General features: G+C 46.5%; 2 protein-coding genes across 2 annotated transcripts; one reads left to right on the top strand and one right to left on the bottom strand.

Annotated features, from left to right (window-relative positions):
• Window positions 1-2,645: 2,645 nt before the first annotated feature.
• fktn (fukutin) lies at window positions 2,646-12,252 on the top strand (the record flags this gene model as incomplete). Its single annotated transcript, XM_032508966.1, is given in 10 exon segments — window positions 2,646-2,890; window positions 3,066-3,125; window positions 3,248-3,448; window positions 3,558-3,704; window positions 5,477-5,607; window positions 6,894-7,026; window positions 7,116-7,245; window positions 7,932-8,065; window positions 8,828-8,952; window positions 11,966-12,252. Coding segments are annotated over 10 exon segments (1,377 nt in total). The 3' UTR covers window positions 12,180-12,252.
• A 369-nt stretch (window positions 12,253-12,621) lies between these two features.
• On the bottom strand, window positions 12,622-13,515 carry ufc1 (ubiquitin-fold modifier conjugating enzyme 1). Its single transcript, XM_032508967.1, has 2 exons — window positions 13,501-13,515; window positions 12,622-13,463 (listed from the first exon to the last, which is right to left on the bottom strand). Exon 2 carries the CDS (start codon window positions 13,402-13,404, stop codon window positions 12,886-12,888), a length of 519 nt encoding a protein of 172 aa, XP_032364858.1. The 5' UTR covers window positions 13,405-13,463; window positions 13,501-13,515; the 3' UTR covers window positions 12,622-12,885.
• Window positions 13,516-18,430: the final 4,915 nt, after the last annotated feature.

Below are 18,430 nucleotides of genomic sequence, written 5' to 3'. Positions count from 1 at the left end.
AGCTATAATTATCCTTTATTACTGTTCTATCATTGGCCTTTACCCACTTATTCATATCCACATTACTGATGATTATCAAACATTTCGTTGTGTACATATTTTGTGAAAGCACCGTAGGATATCGTTGTGGTATGGATAGCGAGGTATTTGTTCAACATTATCATGCCCTACTTTATGGAAATAAAGACCTAATACAAGAATTGACTTGTTGAGTTATTTGATAACCATCAATAAAACACTGTTAGGCTGAATCTCATTTATTTATCTAAACCCTACCCCTTACCCCTACCCCTACGTCTTGCGCGTTCACGTGAGACCTAGTGGTGTCCCATTCCTTTTTATGATCGAGGGGTAAGGAGTGTATGGCCCTTGGAACCATAGACAGTGAATGAAAAAAATCAAGGGAGGACGTGAGCTCACTTGAAATCAAGGGGTAGGATAAACATGGTGCAACAGGCAACAATGGCTGCCTAGCGACCAGAGAGACACAGAAATGGAAGTATTTCCGGCTTAAATAATTGATTTAAAAATTACAACAGTCTTGTTTTGTGGTCTATGCAGTCCTGTGCATATAACTTGCAACCATGTTCCTAACTGAAACTTTTTTTTAAATTGCCAGCTTGCTATGCTAACGTTGATTGCTAACATTAACGTGGATTTGCAAAACAGTCCCGCATTTCTCTGCCTTGAATGGACTGTATACATAGCATAGATTGTATATATATTAATATTAACGGTCTATGATGGTCTATGGTCAAAACACACGCAATCAACAGACAGAGACGGCATCTTGGAGGTTTGTGATCAATTCTATATGGTGATGTAACCAAGTGGTGTCCCATTTCATAGGGGTATGTTTTCACCCCTACCCCTTACCCCTTGGTTTCAAGGGCCAAGGGGTAGGGGTAAGGGGCAAGGGGTAAGATGGAGAAATGGGAGTCACCCTTAGTATAAGGGTCAGGGGAGTAAAACACACTCATACACACAGCTCTGTAGCTGCAGTACAGATGTAAATACAGTTCTGTACTACAGTAATACTAGATACTGTAGTTGTGTATTTTCAGGGACTCCTCTGTGACAACAGCAGCTCTTTTAGCCGTTAGCTCAACATGACGTTAACCTTCATTTTCCCGTAATGCACCCAGAAACCCCGTTACCGGCCATCTGTCTGTCGGTCATCACACACAGTTCCTTCTGTGCGTTTCCGTTAAACCGGGGAAGCGTCCCCGGTCCCCAAACACCGCCATCCAAGCCAAACAAACGGTTAGCACGGAGCTAAGCTAACATCCAAGTCAAACAAACGGTTAGCACGGAGCTAAGCTAACAGAGCTAATAGAGAACTAACGGCCGGGTTCTTACCTGAAAACGACCGAAGTCCTCAGCCGTTAAACCGTAAGAACCGTTACAAACTTCAGAGGCGGCGGAAGCCGCTCATGTCTCCGTTCACAGCGGGAAAACAGTTCAACAAAGTCGGGAGAAGTTTCAGCAGGAGTCGCTGCCGCTGCGGTGGTCCGCCATCTTGTGTGTGTGGTGTGTGTGTGTGTGTGTGTGTGTGTGTGTGCGCCCGTGCGTGTGTGTGCGCCCGTGCGTGTGTATATATGTGTGTATATTGATCCAAACAGCTGTGTGTTTAATGGTCTGATCGTCTCAGCTGGAGATATATATACACACAGTATATAACTACATATACTACTATACATAACTATATATAACTATATGTGTATATATAGTTATATCCTAAACTGACTGAAAGAGATGGGGTTGTGTTAGCTGTGTGTTAGCTGTGTTTGCTGTTAACAGCTGTGTGTTTGCTGTTAACAGCTGTGTGTTCGCTGCTAGCAGCTGTGTGTTAGCTGTGTGTTTACTGTTAACAGTTGTGTGTTAGCTGTTAGCAGCTGTGTGTTAGCTGTGTGTTTGCTGTTTAGCAGCTGTGTGTTAGCTGTTAGCAGCTGTGTGTTAGCTGTTAGCAGCTGTTTGTTAGCTGTGTGTTTACTGTTAGCAGCTGTGTGTTTACTGTTAGCAGCTGTGTGTTAGCTGTTAGCAGCTGTGTGTTAGCTGTGTGTTTACTGTTAACAGTTGTGTGTTAGCTGTTAGCAGCTGTGTGTTTGCTGTTAACAGCTGTGTGTTTACTGTAGCTTAGCTGTTAGCAGCTGTGTGTTAGCAGCTGTGTGTCAGCTGTGTGTTAGCTGTTAGCAGCTGTGTGTTAGCTGTGTGTTTACTGTTAGCAGCTGTGTGTTAGCTGCTGTGTGTTAGCTGTTAGCAGCTGTGTGTTAGCTGCTGTGTGTTAGCTGTGTGTTTAGTGTTAGCAGCTGTGTGTTAGCTGCTGTGTGTTAGCTGTGTGTTTACTGTTAGCAGCTGTGTGTTAGCTGCTGTGTGTTAGCTGTGTGTTTACTGTTAGCAGCTGTGTGTTAGCAGCTGTGTGTTAGCAGCTGTTAGCAGCTGTGTGTTTACTGTTAACAGCTGTGTGTCAGCTGTGTGTTAGCTGTATTTATTATATATTTTTATATCTTTATATTTATTGTTGACTCCTACTTGGAAAGCTTAGCCTCCAGTACCCCAGCCCGTCCAGTTGGTGGCGGTAATGCACCATTACCGCTACCAACCGCCACGACACTGGAAGAAGAAGAAGAAGAAGAAGAAGAAGATGTTTCCATGATGGCGCCGGAGGAGATGACTGCTCAGTGTTTTCCGGCGGTAAAGACGCCAGATCGGTGTTAATGTGAAGCGACAGCTCCGGGTCGGTACCGGCGGTGTTACCGGCAGTGTTAGTGGTACCGGGTGATACCGGATGCCTCGTGTGAACCGGACCGCCGTTTTATCGCTGCTGATCGTCAGCAGCTCCGTTTTCCTGCTGTTCCAGCTGTATTACTACCGGAAGTACGTCAGCAAGGTGAGACGCGATCAAATACTCATCCATGAATACATTATAATATTATTGATATATAATATGTAATATACAATATGTATAATATGAAGAGGATGGAGGTTAGATTATATAGAATATGTAATATTTAATATATAATGATGTATAGTATTATTTCCCATCATGCATTTTTCTCCTAAAGCTGCCGGGCCCTCACATCCTGAGCCAGACGGGTCACCTGACCGCCAGCGACATCCAATGGGTGAGTCAGCGCTAACGATGGTTATGTTATATCTACACACTAGAAGGGGCGGGGCTATACACAGTAAGGGGCGGGGTCTACCCACCAGGAGGGGCGTGGCTTATTCTCTGTCTGTGTTGCAGCAAACGGTGAAAAAATTCCTGGCGCTGGCCCAGCGCTTCGGGCTGCCGCTGTTCCTCGCCGACACCGCCGCGCTCACGCTGCTCTCCCATGATGCTTTGCGGCAGCGTGACCGGCTGGTGCGAGAGCCGCACTGCAGCTTCCTGTGCACCGGCCGGCCAATCACGTCGTTCGCCCTGCACGCTAACCTGTGGAAGTACGAGGTGAGTGTCGGGGGTTGGGGGGTAGATTGGGGGGGGGGGTTGTTTCCTGGAGAATGCAAACAGAAAACATCTTTTTTTCTTCTTCTTTTTCTCTGTTTTTGTGCATCAGCCCAGCTTCCTATTGGCCGCGGAACAGAAAGGCTTCGAGCTGCTGGAGCTGCGAGGTGAAGACCCGCGATTGGCCGGTCTGGACAGCCTATCAGGACAGGAGATCCCGCTGCACTTCCTTTTCCGCCTCCACGGAAACATCATTCACGTGGGTGGCGTAGGTTAGCCATAGACAAAGGCTAACTTGTTAGCTTAGAGCTGGAGCTTACTCGTTAACTTGGCGCTAGATAGATAGATGTGAGTGAGTCTCATCTGCAGGTGGTGTTAACATAGATGTTAACGTGTCTGCAGGTGGTGTTAACATAGATGTTAACGTTTCTGCAGGTGGTGTTAACATAGATGTTAACGTGTCTGCAGGTGGTGTTAACGTGTCTGCAGGTGGTGTTAACGTGTCTGCAGGTGGTGTTAACATAGATGTTAACGTGTCTGCAGGTGGTGTTAACGTGTCTGCAGGTGGTGTTAACGTGTCTGCAGGTGGTGTTAACATAGATGTTAACGTGTCTGCAGGTGGTGTTAACGTGTCTGCAGGTGGTGTTAACATAGATGTTAACGTTTCTGCAGGTGGTGTTAACGTGTGTGCAGGTGGTGTTAACATAGATGTTAACGTGTCTGCAGGTGGTGTTAACATAGATGTTAATGTTTCTGCAGGTGGTGTTAACGTTTCTGCAGGTGGTGTTAATGTGTCTGCAGGTGGTGTTAACGTGTGTGCAGGTGGTGTTAACATAGATGTTAACGTGTCTGCAGGTGGTGTTAACGTGTCTGCAGGTGGTGTTAACATAGATGTTAACGTGTCTGCAGGTGGTGTTAACGTGACTGCAGGTGGTGTTAACATAGATGTTAACGTTTCTGCAGGTGGTGTTAACGTGACTGCAGGTGGTGTTAACGTGTGTGCAGGTGGTGTTAACATAGATGTTAACGTGTCTGCAGGTGGTGTTAACGTGACTGCAGGTGGTGTTAACATAGATGTTAACGTTTCTGCAGGTGGTGTTAACGTGACTGCAGGTGGTGTTAACGTGTGTGCAGGTGGTGTTAACGTGGGTGTTAACGTGTCTGCAGGTGGTATTAACGTGGGTGTTAACGTGTCTGCAGGTGGTGTTAACGTGTCTGCAGGTGGTGTTAACGTGGGTGTTAACGTGTCTGCAGGTGGTGTTAACGTGTCTGCAGGTGGTGTTAACGTGACTGCAGGTGGTGTTAACGTGACTGCAGGTGGTGTTAACGTGTCTGCAGGTGGTGTTAACATAGATGTTAACGTGTCTGCAGGTTGTGTTAACGTGGGTGTTAACGTATCTGCAGGTGGTGTTGACGTGTCTGCAGGTGGTGTTGACGTGTCTGCAGGTGGTGTTGACGTGTCTGCAGGTTGTGTTAACGTGTCTGCAGGTGGTGTTATTGTGTCTGCAGGTGTTGTTAACGTGTCTGCAGGTGTTGTTAACGTGTCTGCAGGTGGTGTTATTGTGTCTGCAGGTGTTGTTAACGTGTCTGCAGGTGGTGTTAACGTGGGTGTTAACGTGTCTGCAGGTGGTGTTAACGTGGGTGTTAACGTGGGTGTTAACGTGGGTGTTAACGTGTCTGCAGGTGGTGTTATTGTGTCTGCAGGTGGTGTTAACGTGTCTGCAGGTGGTGTTAACGTGGATGTTAACGTGTCTGCAGGTGGTGTTAACGTGGGTGTTAACGTGGGTGTTAACGTGTCTGCAGGTGGTGTTATTGTGTCTGCAGGTGGTGTTAACGTGTCTGCAGGTGGTGTTAACGTGGATGTTAACGTGTCTGCAGGTGGTGTTAACGTGTCTGCAGGTGGTGTTAACGTGGATGTTAACGTGTCTGCAGGTGGTGTTAACGTGGATGTTAACGTGTCTGCAGGTGGTGTTAACGTGGGTGTTAACGTGTCTGCAGGTGGTGTTAACGTGGGTGTTAACGTGTCTGCAGGTGGTGTTACTGTACGAGCGCAGCGGGAACTACCTGTGGAGCGGAGCGCTGCGTCTCCCGGCCAACGCCGACCGAAATTTTGCTCCATTCAAACTGCTCGACTACGGTCGCCACGCTGGGGCGTACGACAGGTAAAATACACAGGTAACCTGGGATAAAATACACAGGTAACCTGGGATAAAATACACAGGTAACCTGGGATAAAATACACAGGTAACCTATAGGGCCGGTATAGCTCAGGTTAGAGCTCTCTAACATTAGTCTGTAGGACTCGTAGAGCTCGGGTTAGAGCTCTCAAATATGAGTCCGTAGAGCTCGGGTTAGAGCTCTCAAATATGAGTCCGTAGAGCTCGGGTTAGAGCTCTCAAATATGAGTCCGTAGAGCTCGGGTTAGAGCTCTCAAATATGAGTCCGTAGAGCTCGGGTTAGAGCTCTCTAACATGAGTCCGTGGAGCTCGGGTTAGAGCTCTCTAAAATGAGTCCGTAGAGCTCGGGTTAGAGCTCTCTAACATGAGTCCGTGGAGCTCGGGTTAGAGCTCTCTAACATGAGTCTGTAGGACTCGTAGAGCTCGGGTTAGAGCTCTCTAAAATGAGTCCGTAGAGCTTGGGTTAGAGCTCTCTAAAATGAGTCCGTAGAGCTTGGGTTAGAGCTCTCTAAAATGAGTCCGTAGAGCTCGGGTTAGAGCTCTCTAAAATGAGTCCGTAGAGCTCGGGTTAGAGCTCTCTAACATGAGTCTGTAGGGCTGGTAGAGCTCGGGTTAGAGCTCTCTAACATGAGTCCGTGGAGCTCGGGTTAGAGCTCTCTAAAATGAGTCCGTAGTGCTTGGGTTAGAGCTCTCTAAAATGAGTCTGTAGTGCTTGGGTTAGACCTCTCTAACATGAGTCCGTAGAGCTCGGGTTAGAGCTCTCAAATATGAGTCCGTAGAGCTCGGGTTAGAGCTCTCAAATATGAGTCCGTAGAGCTCGGGTTAGAGCTCTCTAACATGAGTCCGTAGAGCTCGGGTTAGAGCTCTCTAAAATGAGTCCGTAGAGCTCGGGTTAGAGCTCTCTAACATGAGTCCGTGGAGCTCGGGTTAGAGCTCTCTAACATGAGTCTGTAGGACTCGTAGAGCTCGGGTTAGAGCTCTCTAAAATGAGTCCGTAGAGCTTGGGTTAGAGCTCTCTAAAATGAGTCCGTAGAGCTCGGGTTAGAGCTCTCTAAAATGAGTCCCGTAGAGCTCGGGTTAGAGCTCTCTAAAATGAGTCCGTAGAGCTCGGGTTAGAGCTCTCTAAAATGAGTTCGTAGAGCTCGGGTTAGAGCTCTCTAACATGAGTCTGTAGGGCTGGTAGAGCTCGGGTTAGAGCTCTCTAACATGAGTCTGTAGGGCTGTTAGAGCTCGGGTTAGAGCTCTCTAACATGTGATGTCGCCCTCTGCAGGCCGGAGCTGGTTCTAACGGTTCTCGACGGACTTGATGTTCGGATCCCGCGTAACGTTTCCCGCTTCCTGTCCGAGCAGCAACACGCTCGCTTCCTGGAGTGCCGTTACCGTGACGCACGCAACTTCCTGCAGGTCTGACAGGGCACGGGGCTTTTTTGGTGAAAATACAGAGGAAAAACTTGTTTTATGTTATTTAAGTTGTTTACATGAATGTCTCTCAGATGTACCCCGACGACACCTCTCCGGTTGCAGTGGAGTTTCGGAGGAAGGTGAAGTCGCTGCTTCATTTGGCGTCCCAAACCCTCGCCGCTCTCAACGTCCCGTTCTGGCTCAGCAGCGGCACCTGCCTGGGTAACACGCCAAGATGCTAATATACAACATGCTAACTTACAGCCTGCTGATAAGATAGCATGCTAATGTACTTTTCATGCTAACATATACCCTACTAACATGCTTACATGCTAACATAAATCATGCTAACACCCTAACGTATAATAAATGTACATGCTAACATATATAATGCTAACATGCTAAAACACTTATGTATATAATGCTAACATGTATCATGCTTTCATAAAACATGCTAACACTCTAACATATAACATGCTAACACACTAATATATAATATTCTAACATATAAAATGATAACACGCTTACATATATCATGCTAACAGGTTAACATATAACAAGTTCACATGCTAACACGCTAACATGCTCACAGCATTTCTCAGAAAGATGCCTGCTGGTGGTCCAAGAGAGATTTTTGTTAAAAAAGTTAATCTGCCCCCTGCTGATTGCTGTGGACCAATCAGAGCACTGTTTGGCCCCCTGCTTATTGCTGTGGACCAATCAGAGCACTGTTTGGCCCCCTGCTTATTGCTGTGGACCAATCAGAGCACTGTTTGGCCCCCTGCTGATTGTTGTAGACCAATCAGAGCGCTGTTTGGCCCCCTGCTTATTGCTGTGGACCAATCAGAGCACTGTTTGGCCCCCTGCTGATTGTTGTAGACCAATCAGAGCGCTGTGTCCCCCTGCAGGCTGGTTCCGGCAGTGCAGCGTGATTTCATACAGCCGCGACGTCGACATCGGCGTCTTCATCTCCGACTTCAGCTCTGACATCATCACCGCGTTCAGGGACGCCGGACTCTCCCTCAAACACAAGTTTGGAAAGGTGGAAACTCTCCTGTGTGCTAACATGCTAACAGACACTACTCTCACCTTTTACCTTTTTACTGTTACAGTATGCTAACATGCTAACAGACACTACTCTCACCTTTTACCTTTTTACTGTTACAGTATGCTAACATGCTAACAGACACTACTCTCACCTTTTACCTTTTTACTGTTACAGTATGCTAACATGCTAACAGACACTACTCTCACCTTTTACCTTTTTACTGTCACAGTATGCTAACATGCTAACAGACACTACTCTCACCTTTTACCTTTTTACTGTTACAGTATGCTAACATGCTAACAGACACTACTCTCACCTTTTACCTTTTTACTGTCACAGTATGCTAACATGCTAACATTCTACCTCTTATAATAATCCCCAGGTTAGGGTTAGCAGCTTTCTACCTGTCTAACCCCAGGGCATCTACCTATGTAACCCCCCAGGGTATCTACCTGTCTAACCCCCCAGGGCATCTACCTATGTAACCCCCCAGGGTATCTACCTGTCTAACCCCCCAGGGCATCTACCTATGTAACCCCCAGGGTATCTACCTGTCTAACCCCCAGGGCATCTACCTATGTAACCCCCCAGGGTATCTACCTGTCTAACCCCCAGGGCATCTACCTATGTAACCCCCCCAGGGTATCTACCTGTCCAACCCCCCAGGGTATCTACCTGTCCAACCCCCCAGGGTATCTACCTGTCTACCCCCCAGAGTATCTACCTGTCTAACCCCCCCAGATGTGTGCCCCCCAGGTGGAGGACAGTCTGGAGCTGTCCTTCCTGAGTGAAGACATCAAACTGGACGTCTTCTTCTTCTACGAGGACAGTGACGTCGTGTGGAACGGAGGGACGCAGGCCAAGAGCGGCAGGAAGTTCAAGTGAGTCTCCTTTGATTTTCAAAATAAAGTATAAACAGAAATGTATTCAGTTCTTCTGAAAGGTCCATGCCGCTAACGTTAGCACTGACGTTAGCGGAGTAGTAGCACGTAGACTTAACTTCTCTTTATTGATCCTTTTGGATGACTCCAGCGAGGAAACTGAAAGTTCCAGCAGCAGTTTTAGCAAGAAAAGAAATAAAAAATAGATAAAAAAGACAGTATAAAGACAACAAAATACCAATAATAATAATAACAACAATAAGAACATTTGTCTAGTAAACAAAGAAAAGACCATAAATTATTATTAAAGTGTCAGTGTTGAGTCCAGTACTGAAGGGATAAAGTGACCAGGTGTGTGTGTGTGTGTGTGTGTGTGTGTGTGTGTGTGTGTGTGTGTGTGTGTGTGTGTGTGTGTGTGTGTGTGTGTGTGTGTGTGTGTGGTGTGTGGTGTGTGTGTGTGTGTGTGTGTGTGTGTGTGTGTGCATTGTCCCTCCCCCCTAGTGAGGAGTTGAATAGTCTGATGGCATGAAGGACAAAGGAGTCCTTGAGTCTGTTGGGGGACTTGTTGTGCACTTGGGGAGGAGCAGCCTTCCACTGAACCGGCTCCTCTGGGTGCTGATGACAGGGTAGGGGGGGGGGGGGGGGCTGGCATTTTCAGTAATGTCCAGCAGTTTGTCCAATGTCCTCCTCTCTGCCACCGTCACCAGTGAGTCCAGCTTCATGCCGACCACAGAGCCGGCCCGCCTGATCAGTTTATCCAGCCTGTGGGTGTCCTTCTTTGATATGCTGCCCCCCCAGCACACCACAGTGTAGAAGAGGACACTGGTGACCACAGACTGGTAGAACATCCACAGCAGTTTGCTGCAGATGTTAAAGGAGCGCAGCCTCCTCAGGAAGTCCAGCCGGCTCTGTGTCTTCCTGTACAGGTGGCTGCTGTGTGTTGTCCAGTCCAGTTTGCTGTCCAGCCACAGCCCGAGGTATTTGTAACAGGACCGGTCTTAGTCTGGACCTCCCAAAGTCAACGACCAGCTCCTTCGTCTTAGAGGTGTTGAGCTGTAGGCAGTTAGTGTCGGTGAGGTAGTCTCTGATCCAGTCTACCAGATAGGGGTCCACTCCCATCCTGATCAGTTTGTCCTGGAGTATAGGGGGCCGGATGGTGTTGAAGGCACTGGAGAAGTCCAAGAAGAGGACCCTCACTGTGCCATTCCCCTTATCCAGATGGGAGTGGACCCGGTGTAGCAGGTAGAGGATGGCGTCCTCCACACCAACGTCTGGCTGGTACGCAAACTGCAGGAGGTCCTGGGCGTGCTGTACCTGAGGTCTGAGGAGGCTGAGGAAGAGCCGCTCCAAAGTCTTCATCAGGTGTGAAGTGAGCGCCACCGGTCGGAAGTCATTCAGCTCGCTGGGCCTGTTCTTCTTGGGAACTGGAACGATGCAGGATGTCTTCCAAAGGGGGGGCACTCTCCCTAGCTGCAGGCTAAGGTTGAAGATCCGTTGGAGCGGATCCCCCAGTTCTGCAGCGCAGGTCTTCAGCAGTCTCGGACACACTTTATCCGGGCCTGCTGCTTTCCTGGGCCGGAGCTTCCTCAGCTGCTCTCAGACCTGGTCTGTGGTGATGTGGGCCGGGGATTGTATTGAGGAGGAGGAGCGGGGTATTGCGGTGTTGGGGGGGAGGTGTGAGGAGGGAAGGAGACATTGCTGCGGTGGGGGTGCGGGGGGCAAGTTTAAACCTGTTGAAAAAGTTATTCAGCTCCTTGGCCCTCTCCATTGTCCCCCCTGTCGTTCTGGTCTTTGTGTTGTGACCTGTGATGGTCCTTACACCTTCCCAGACCTCCCTCCTGTTGTTCTCCCTTAGCTTCTGCTCCACCTTCCTCCTGTAGCTGTCCTTAGCTTCTGCTCCACCTTCCTCCTGTAGCTGTCCTTAGCTTCTGCTCCACCTTCCTCCTGTAGCTGTCCTTAGCTTCTGCTCCACCTTCCTCCTGTAGCTGTCCTTAGCTTCTGCTCCACCTTCCTCCTGTAGCTGTCCTTAGCTTCCCTCACACAGTGTTTCACGTTAGCACCAACTTTAGCGGAGTAGCAAAAAAAAAGTTTTTTTCTTGTTGTCCTTTGGGTCCCAGAGACCAGTTCAGGTTATTTCTTGTTGTCCTTTGGGTCCCAGAGACCAGTTCAGGTTATTTCTTGTTGTCCTTTGGGTCCCAGAGACCAGTTCAGGTTATTTCTTCTTGTCCTTTGGGTCCCAGAGACCAGTTCAGGTTATTTCTTCTTGTCCTTTGGGTCCCAGAGACCAGTTCAGGTTATTTCTTCTTGTCCTTTGGGTCCCAGAGACCAGTTCAGGTTATTTCTTCTTGTCCTTTGGGTCCCAGAGACCAGTTCAGGTTATTTCTTCTTGTCCTTTGGGTCCCAGAGACCAGTTCAGGTTATTTCTTCTTGTCCTTTGGGTCCCAGAGACCAGTTCAGGTTATTTATTGTTGTCTTCCGGGTCTCAGAGACCCGTTCAAGTTATTTGGGTTTTGTATTGACCCACGTGGTCCCCGGTGATGAATAAAACAGGGACCCGTGATCCGAAGGTGAGGCCATGATGGCATTAGACATTAATGAAAGCGATCCTGGGACCCTGAAGCACAACGGCAACAGGTCACATGAACTACATAAGTCCTGGGGACACAAAGGACAACACAAGGGCTAAATAAAGTTGTGTTGCAGGTACGTGTTGTTAATAAAGTTGTGTTGCAGGTACGTGTGGTTTAAATAAAGTTGTGTTGCAGGTACGTGTGGTTTAAATAAAGTTGTGTTGCAGGTACGTGTGGTTTAAATAAAGTTGTGTTGCAGGTACGTGTTGTTGATAAAGTTGTGTTGCAGGTACGTGTGGTTTAAATAAAGTTGTGTTGCAGGTACGTGTTGTTGATAAAGTTGTGTTGCAGGTACGTGTGGTTTAAATAAAGTTGTGTTGCAGGTACGTGTTGTTGATAAAGTTGTGTTGCAGGTACGTGTTGTTAATAAAGTTGTGTTGCAGGTACGTGTTCCCGCCCTTCTCCCTGTGCTGGGCGGAGCTTCTGGAGCTGAGGGTTCGAGTCCCGTGTGAGACGCTCGACTACGTGACGGCCAACTACGGCGCCGCCTGGAGCGTCCCCGTGACGACCTGGGACTGGAAGACGTCGCCTAGCAACGTGCAGGAAAACGGGGTGTGGCCTCTGGCAGAGTGGGCGGAGCTTATCCAAGTCTACTAAGCCTCAAAACTACAAATAAAGACTCAGAACTACAAATACAGACATGAAACTACAAATAAAGACTCAGAACTCACACGCCTCCCTTCCTGAGGCCATAGCAGCGGCACCGTGGCTGCGTCCGGAGCTTAGCCCCGCCCACGGCGTCACACTATAATAATATAATAATAAAGTTAATGTTAATAAAGTTTGTCTTTACAACAGTAACAGAATTCACCTGACAGCCTTGTTGTGTTTGATGCTAACTTGGTGCTAAGCTAGCAGTCATTTCCATTACGTTGTAGCTAGCTATGTTTGATGCTAACGGGATGGTGCAGGAGGGACATGGACAAGCTGTTTTCAGACCATATCAGTAATTATAGTATTATTATTATTATAATATCAGCCTCTGTTCATCTTTTATCTGTTTGACTCTGAACCAAACAAGACCCTGAAACCGTTCACATGTTATTTTATATTTTATTATATTTATTATAACACATTACACAGATGATCTCAAACCTCTCCAACACATCTAATGACGTCAGGTTATTCATCTTTTATCTTTCATCATCTCTCCATCAGACGGTTCATCTTTTTACTCTGAAACAGTTTCAGTCAGTTCAGGCTCCCGGTGACGTCACTCGGCCGCCGCCGCCGCGTCGCCCTGCCGCTCCCGGTGACGTCACTCGGCCGCCGCCGCCGCGTCGCCCTGCCGCTCCCGGTGACGTCACTCGGCCACCACCGCGTCGCCCTGCCGCTCCCGGTGCACCACGATCCCCTTGCTGATCAGATCCGGGACCTCCACGGCGAGCCACGGCCCGAGCCCCAACGCCATCAGGTGCGCGAGCCCGAAGCGCGGCGCGTTGCGCGCCCACAGCGGCGCGAAGTGCTCCGTGAGGCAGATCTTCCCGCCGCGGAACATCTTCGCGGTCTTCCCGTCCAGCTCCGGTACCGCCACCTCTGGCGCCGTGTCCGGGTACGTCACCGGGATGTCGAACTCCACCCGGAAGTCGTAGCGCAGCAGCTCGTGGATGAGCCAGCACGTGCCAGTCCAGCGCGTGCCGTCGGCGTTGGACTCGAGGCGGAACCAGTCGCAGTCCGCCGCCTTGTTCTGCTCCACGGCGCGGATCAAGCTCTGGTACTCCTCCTTCAGCCGCTGCGGCCACAGCGCGCGATCCCGCGGCCCGGCGTGCGTCTTCAGCAGCGGCAGCTGCGACGCGGCCCTGCGCGCGGCCTCGTCCGCCATCAGCCGGGCTCTAAACCGGGCTTTAACCGGTCTGGTCCGGGTCCAGAGGCTGAGTGTATATTACGGTCCGGGTCCGGGTCCAGAGGCTGAGTGTATATTACGGTCCGGGTCCAGAGGCTGTGTGTATATTACGGTCCGGGTCCGGGTCCAGAGGCTGTGTGTATATTACGGTCTAGGGTCCGGGTCCGGGTCCAGAGGCTGTGTGTATATTACGGTCTAGGGTCCGGAGACGGCCGGAGATCCTCTCTGGCGGACTGCTGACGCGGACTTCCGCCCGGACACAGACACTTCCTGTACGGGACTTTCAAAACAAAAGCATCCCCATTCAGAAGAGCAGCTTCTTTATTACATGAGACAGAATGAATGACCAATATCAGAAAAATAATATTTGGGACTAAATAAAGTTTAAATATAAATATAATATATAAAAATGTTTTAATTGTTTCTGAGAAAACTCTCAAAATCTCAAAATACTTTTTTTAACTGAAATATATATTTTTCGTATCAGTGTGAACAAAAACAATTATCAAAAAATAGTGTTTTTCTCAAAACGTTTTTCTTCTCGCTCTCAAAACCTAATAAAATAAAATAAAATAAAATAAAATAATATCACTCTGGTGTCTAGGTGTGAAGATGACGTCATGGGGGCGGGGCAAGTCCTGTTGATAGCCATCAACTAACCCAGGCTAGTCCTAAGGTTAGTTATTAGGACTAGCCTGAGTTAGTGATTAGGACCAGACTAGCCTGGGTTAGTTATGAGGACTAGACTAGCCTGGGTTAGTGATTAGGACTAGACTAGCCTGGGTTAGTGATTAGGACTAGCCTGGGTTAGTGATTAGGACTAGCCTGGGTTAGTGATTAGGACCAGACTAGCCTGGGTTAGTGATTAGGACTAGCCTGGGTTAGTGATTAGGACTAGCCTGGGTTAGTGATTAGGACTAGACTAGCCTGGGTTAGTGATTAGGACTAGCCTGGGTTAGTGATTAGGACTAGCCTGGGCTAGTGATTAGGACTAGACTAGCCTGGGTTAGTGATTAGGACTAGATTAGCCTGGGTTAGTGATTAGGACTAGCCTGGGTTAGTGATTAGGACTAGCCTGGGTTAGTGATTAGGACTAGACTAGCCTGGGTTAGTGATTAGGACTAGACTAGCCTGGGTTAGTTATGAGGACTAGACTAGCCTGGGTTAGTGATTAGGACCAGACTAGCCTGGGTTAGTGATTAGGACTAGACTAACCTGGGTTAGTGATTAGGACCAGACTAGTCTGGGTTAGTGATTAGGACTAGCCTGGGTTAGTGATTAGGACTAGCCTGGGCTAGTGATTAGGACTAGACTAGCCTGGGTGAGTGATTAGGACTAGACTAGCCTGAGTTAGTTATGAGGACTAGACTAGCCTGGGTTAGTGATTAGGACTAGCCTGGGTTAGTGATTAGGACCAGACTAGCCTGGGTTAGTTATTAGGACAAGACTAGCCTGGGTTAGTGATTAGGTCTAGACTAGCCTGGGTTAGTGATTAGGACTAGACTAGCCTGGGTTAGTTATGAGGACTAGACTAGCCTGGGTTAGTGATTAGGACTAGCCTGGGTTAGTGATTAGGACTAGACTAGCCTGGGTTAGTGATTAGGACTAGCCTGGGTTAGTGATTAGGACTAGACTAGCCTGGGTTAGTGATTAGGACTAGCCTGGGTTAGTGGTTAGGACTAGACTAGCCTGGGTTAGTGATTAGGACTAGCCTGGGTTAGTGATTAGGACTAGCCTGGGTTAGTGATTAGGACCAGACTAGCCTGGGTTAGTGATTAGGACCAGACTAGCCTGGGTTAGTGATTAGGACTAGCTGGGTAGTGATTAGGACTAGCCTGGGTTAGTGATTAGGACCAGACTAGCCTGGGTTAGTGATTAGGACTAGCTGGTTAGTGATTAGGACTAGACTAGCCTGGGTTAGTGATTAGGACTAGCCTGGGTTAGTGATTAGGACTAGACTAGCCTGGGTTAGTGATTAGGACTAGCCTGGGTTAGTGATTAGGACCAGACTAGCCTGGTTAGTGATTAGGACTTGACTAGCCTGGGTTAGTGATTAGGACTAGCCTGGGTTAGTGATTAGGACTAGCCCGGGTTAGTGATTAGGACTAGGTCAGGGATTACGTGTGTGAACATGTATCTAAGTGAATGTGTGGCAGTCTGTGTAGTTCCACCTCTGACCTGTGGGGGCAGTAATGCACCCAGAAGAGTCTAAACTACAACAGAAGAAGAAGAGAAGAAGAGAAGAAGAATAACAGACTCTGTCCGCCATTTTACGGTTTTCCGGATGTATTCAGTCTGTGTTTGTCAGTTTTTCTGATTATTTGTGATTATTTGGTGTTTGAATCAAAGTAAACCCAGTGTGAGCCGTAGCGCGAGGCAGCAGTTGGTGACAGCGTCCGTGATGGCGGCCGACCGGCGCGAGGAGAAAGGTGAGGCGAGCAGCAGCTTTGTTAGCTTCAGCTAGCTGTTAGCATTAGCATGAGTGCTGTCTTTGTTCCGTTCATGTTGCGGGTCAGTAATCAGCGCGAGGGTTGTCGATATTATATTAATGATTAATGACACGTTGACTAATTAACGAGCAACATTAGCGCGCGAGCGCCTCTCTGTTATTACGGAGGGAGAACCGTTAGCCGCCGCGGCGCGCGGCACCAGACTCCATTCACAAAACCGCTGATTTAAGGAGTTAACATTCATTCATAATATTTATATATATATATATATATATATATATATATATATATATATATATATATGCGCATTACTGTTATGGTCTGTCTGTCCAACAACCTAACACAGTTCTCAGCTCTGTGTCACACTTTACATAAACAAAATATATAATAAAATGCCTCAACTAAAAATCAGGTAAATAACAGTAGCACATAACATCAAGACTAATTCTTACAAATATATAAACGAAATAATACAAAATATATCACATAACATACATTACATAACAATATAAAGAATACATGAAATCAGATGCCGAAATTTCAGATAGAAAGCAGATTAATCTGAGATTTTAGGAAATGAGTGAGTAGCCTGGGTTAGTTATGAGGACTAGACTAGCCTGGGTTAGTTATGAGGACTAGACTAGCCTGGGTTAGTTATGAGGACTAGACTAGCCTGGGTTAGTTATGAGGACTAGACTAGCCTGGGTTAGTCATTAGGACTAGATCAGGGCTTATATGTGTGAACATGTAACCTAAGTGAATATCTCTGAATGTGTTGCAGACGGAGATGTAACCTAAGTGAATATCTCTGATTGTGTTGCAGACGGAGATGTAACCTAAGTGAATATCTCTGAATGTGTTGCAGACGGAGATGTAACCTAAGTGAATATCTCTGATTGTGTTGCAGACGGAGATGTAACCTAAGTGAATATCTCTGAATGTGTTGCAGACGGAGATGTAACCTAAGTGAATATCTCTGAATGTGTTGCAGACGGAGATGTAACCTAAGTGAATATCTCTGAATGTGATGCAGACGGAGATGTAACCTAAGTGAATATTTCTGATTGTGATGCAGACGGAGATGTAACCTAAGTGAATATCTCTGATTGTGTTGCAGACGGAGATGTAACCTAAGTGAATATTTCTGATTGTGATGCAGACGGAGATGTAACCTAAGTGAATATCTCTGATTGTGTTGCAGACGGAGATGTAACCTAAGTGAATATCTCTGAATGTGTTGCAGACGGAGATGTAACCTAAGTGAATATCTCTGAATGTGTTGCAGACGGAGATGTAACCTAAGTGAATATCTCTGAATGTGTTGCAGACGGAGATGTAACCTAAGTGAATATCTCTGATTGTGTTGCAGACGGAGATGTAACCTAAGTGAATATTTCTGATTGTGATGCAGACGGAGATGTAACCTAAGTGAATATCTCTGAATGTGTTGCAGACGGAGATGTAACCTAAGTGAATATCTCTGATTGTGTTGCAGACGGAGATGTAACCTAAGTGAATATCTCTGAATGTGTTGCAGACGGAGATGTAACCTAAGTGAATATCTCTGAATGTGTTGCAGACGGAGATGTAACCTAAGTGAATATCTCTGAATGTGTTGCAGACGGAGATGTAACCTAAGTGAATATCTCTGATTGTGTTGCAGACGGAGAGCTGAATGTTCTGGAAGATATTCTGACTGAAGCTCCGGATCAGGATGACGAGCTCTACAACCCAGAGACCGAACGGGCCATCAGCGACAAGAAAGGTGAGAATATGAAGATATTAATTTGTTAATAATATTAACATATAATATCTTAATATTATTAATATCTTAATATTATGGAATACCTTAATATTATGAAATACCTTAATAATATTAATACCTTAATATTAATACCTTAATATTAATACCTTAATAATATTAATAATTTGTAATACCTTAATAAGTATAATAGTATCTTAATTCTAGTCTAATTGATAGTATTTTAATACCAATGATAGTATTTTAACACCAACTGATAGTATTTTAACACCACTGATAGTATTTTAATACCAACTGATAGTATTTTAACACCAACTGATAGTATTTTAACACCAACTGATAGTATTATTACCAACTGATAGTATTTTATTACCAACTGATAGTATTTTAACACCAACTGATAGTATTTTAATACCAACTGATAGTATTTTAACACCAACTGATAGTATTTTAATACCAACTGATAGTATTTTATTACCAACTGATAGTATTTTAATACCAACTGATAGTATTTTAACACCAACTGATAGTATTTTAATACCAACTGATAGTATTTTATTACCAACTGATAGTATTTTAATACCAACTGATAGTATTTTAATACCAACTGATAGTATTTTAACACCAACTGATAGTATTTTAATACCAACTGATAGTATTTTAACACCAACTGATAGTATTTTATACCAACTGATAGTATTTTATTACCACTGATAGTATTTTATTACCAACTGATAGTATTTAACACCAACTGATAGTATTTTAATACCAACTGATAGTATTTTAACACCAA

Source organism: Etheostoma spectabile, unplaced genomic scaffold (assembly GCF_008692095.1).
Source record: "Etheostoma spectabile isolate EspeVRDwgs_2016 unplaced genomic scaffold, UIUC_Espe_1.0 scaffold00010153, whole genome shotgun sequence".
NCBI lineage: Eukaryota > Metazoa > Chordata > Actinopteri > Perciformes > Percidae > Etheostoma > Etheostoma spectabile.
Note: the sequence above shows the minus strand (reverse complement) of the source record. Positions and strands in the feature narration are given on the sequence as shown.

What these genes read in the sequence shown, in the direction of transcription:
- ufc1 (XM_032508967.1), bottom strand. Translation starts at nt 13,404, where the DNA reads ATGGCGGACGAGGCCGCGCGCAGGGCCGCGTCGCAGCTGCCGCTGCTG.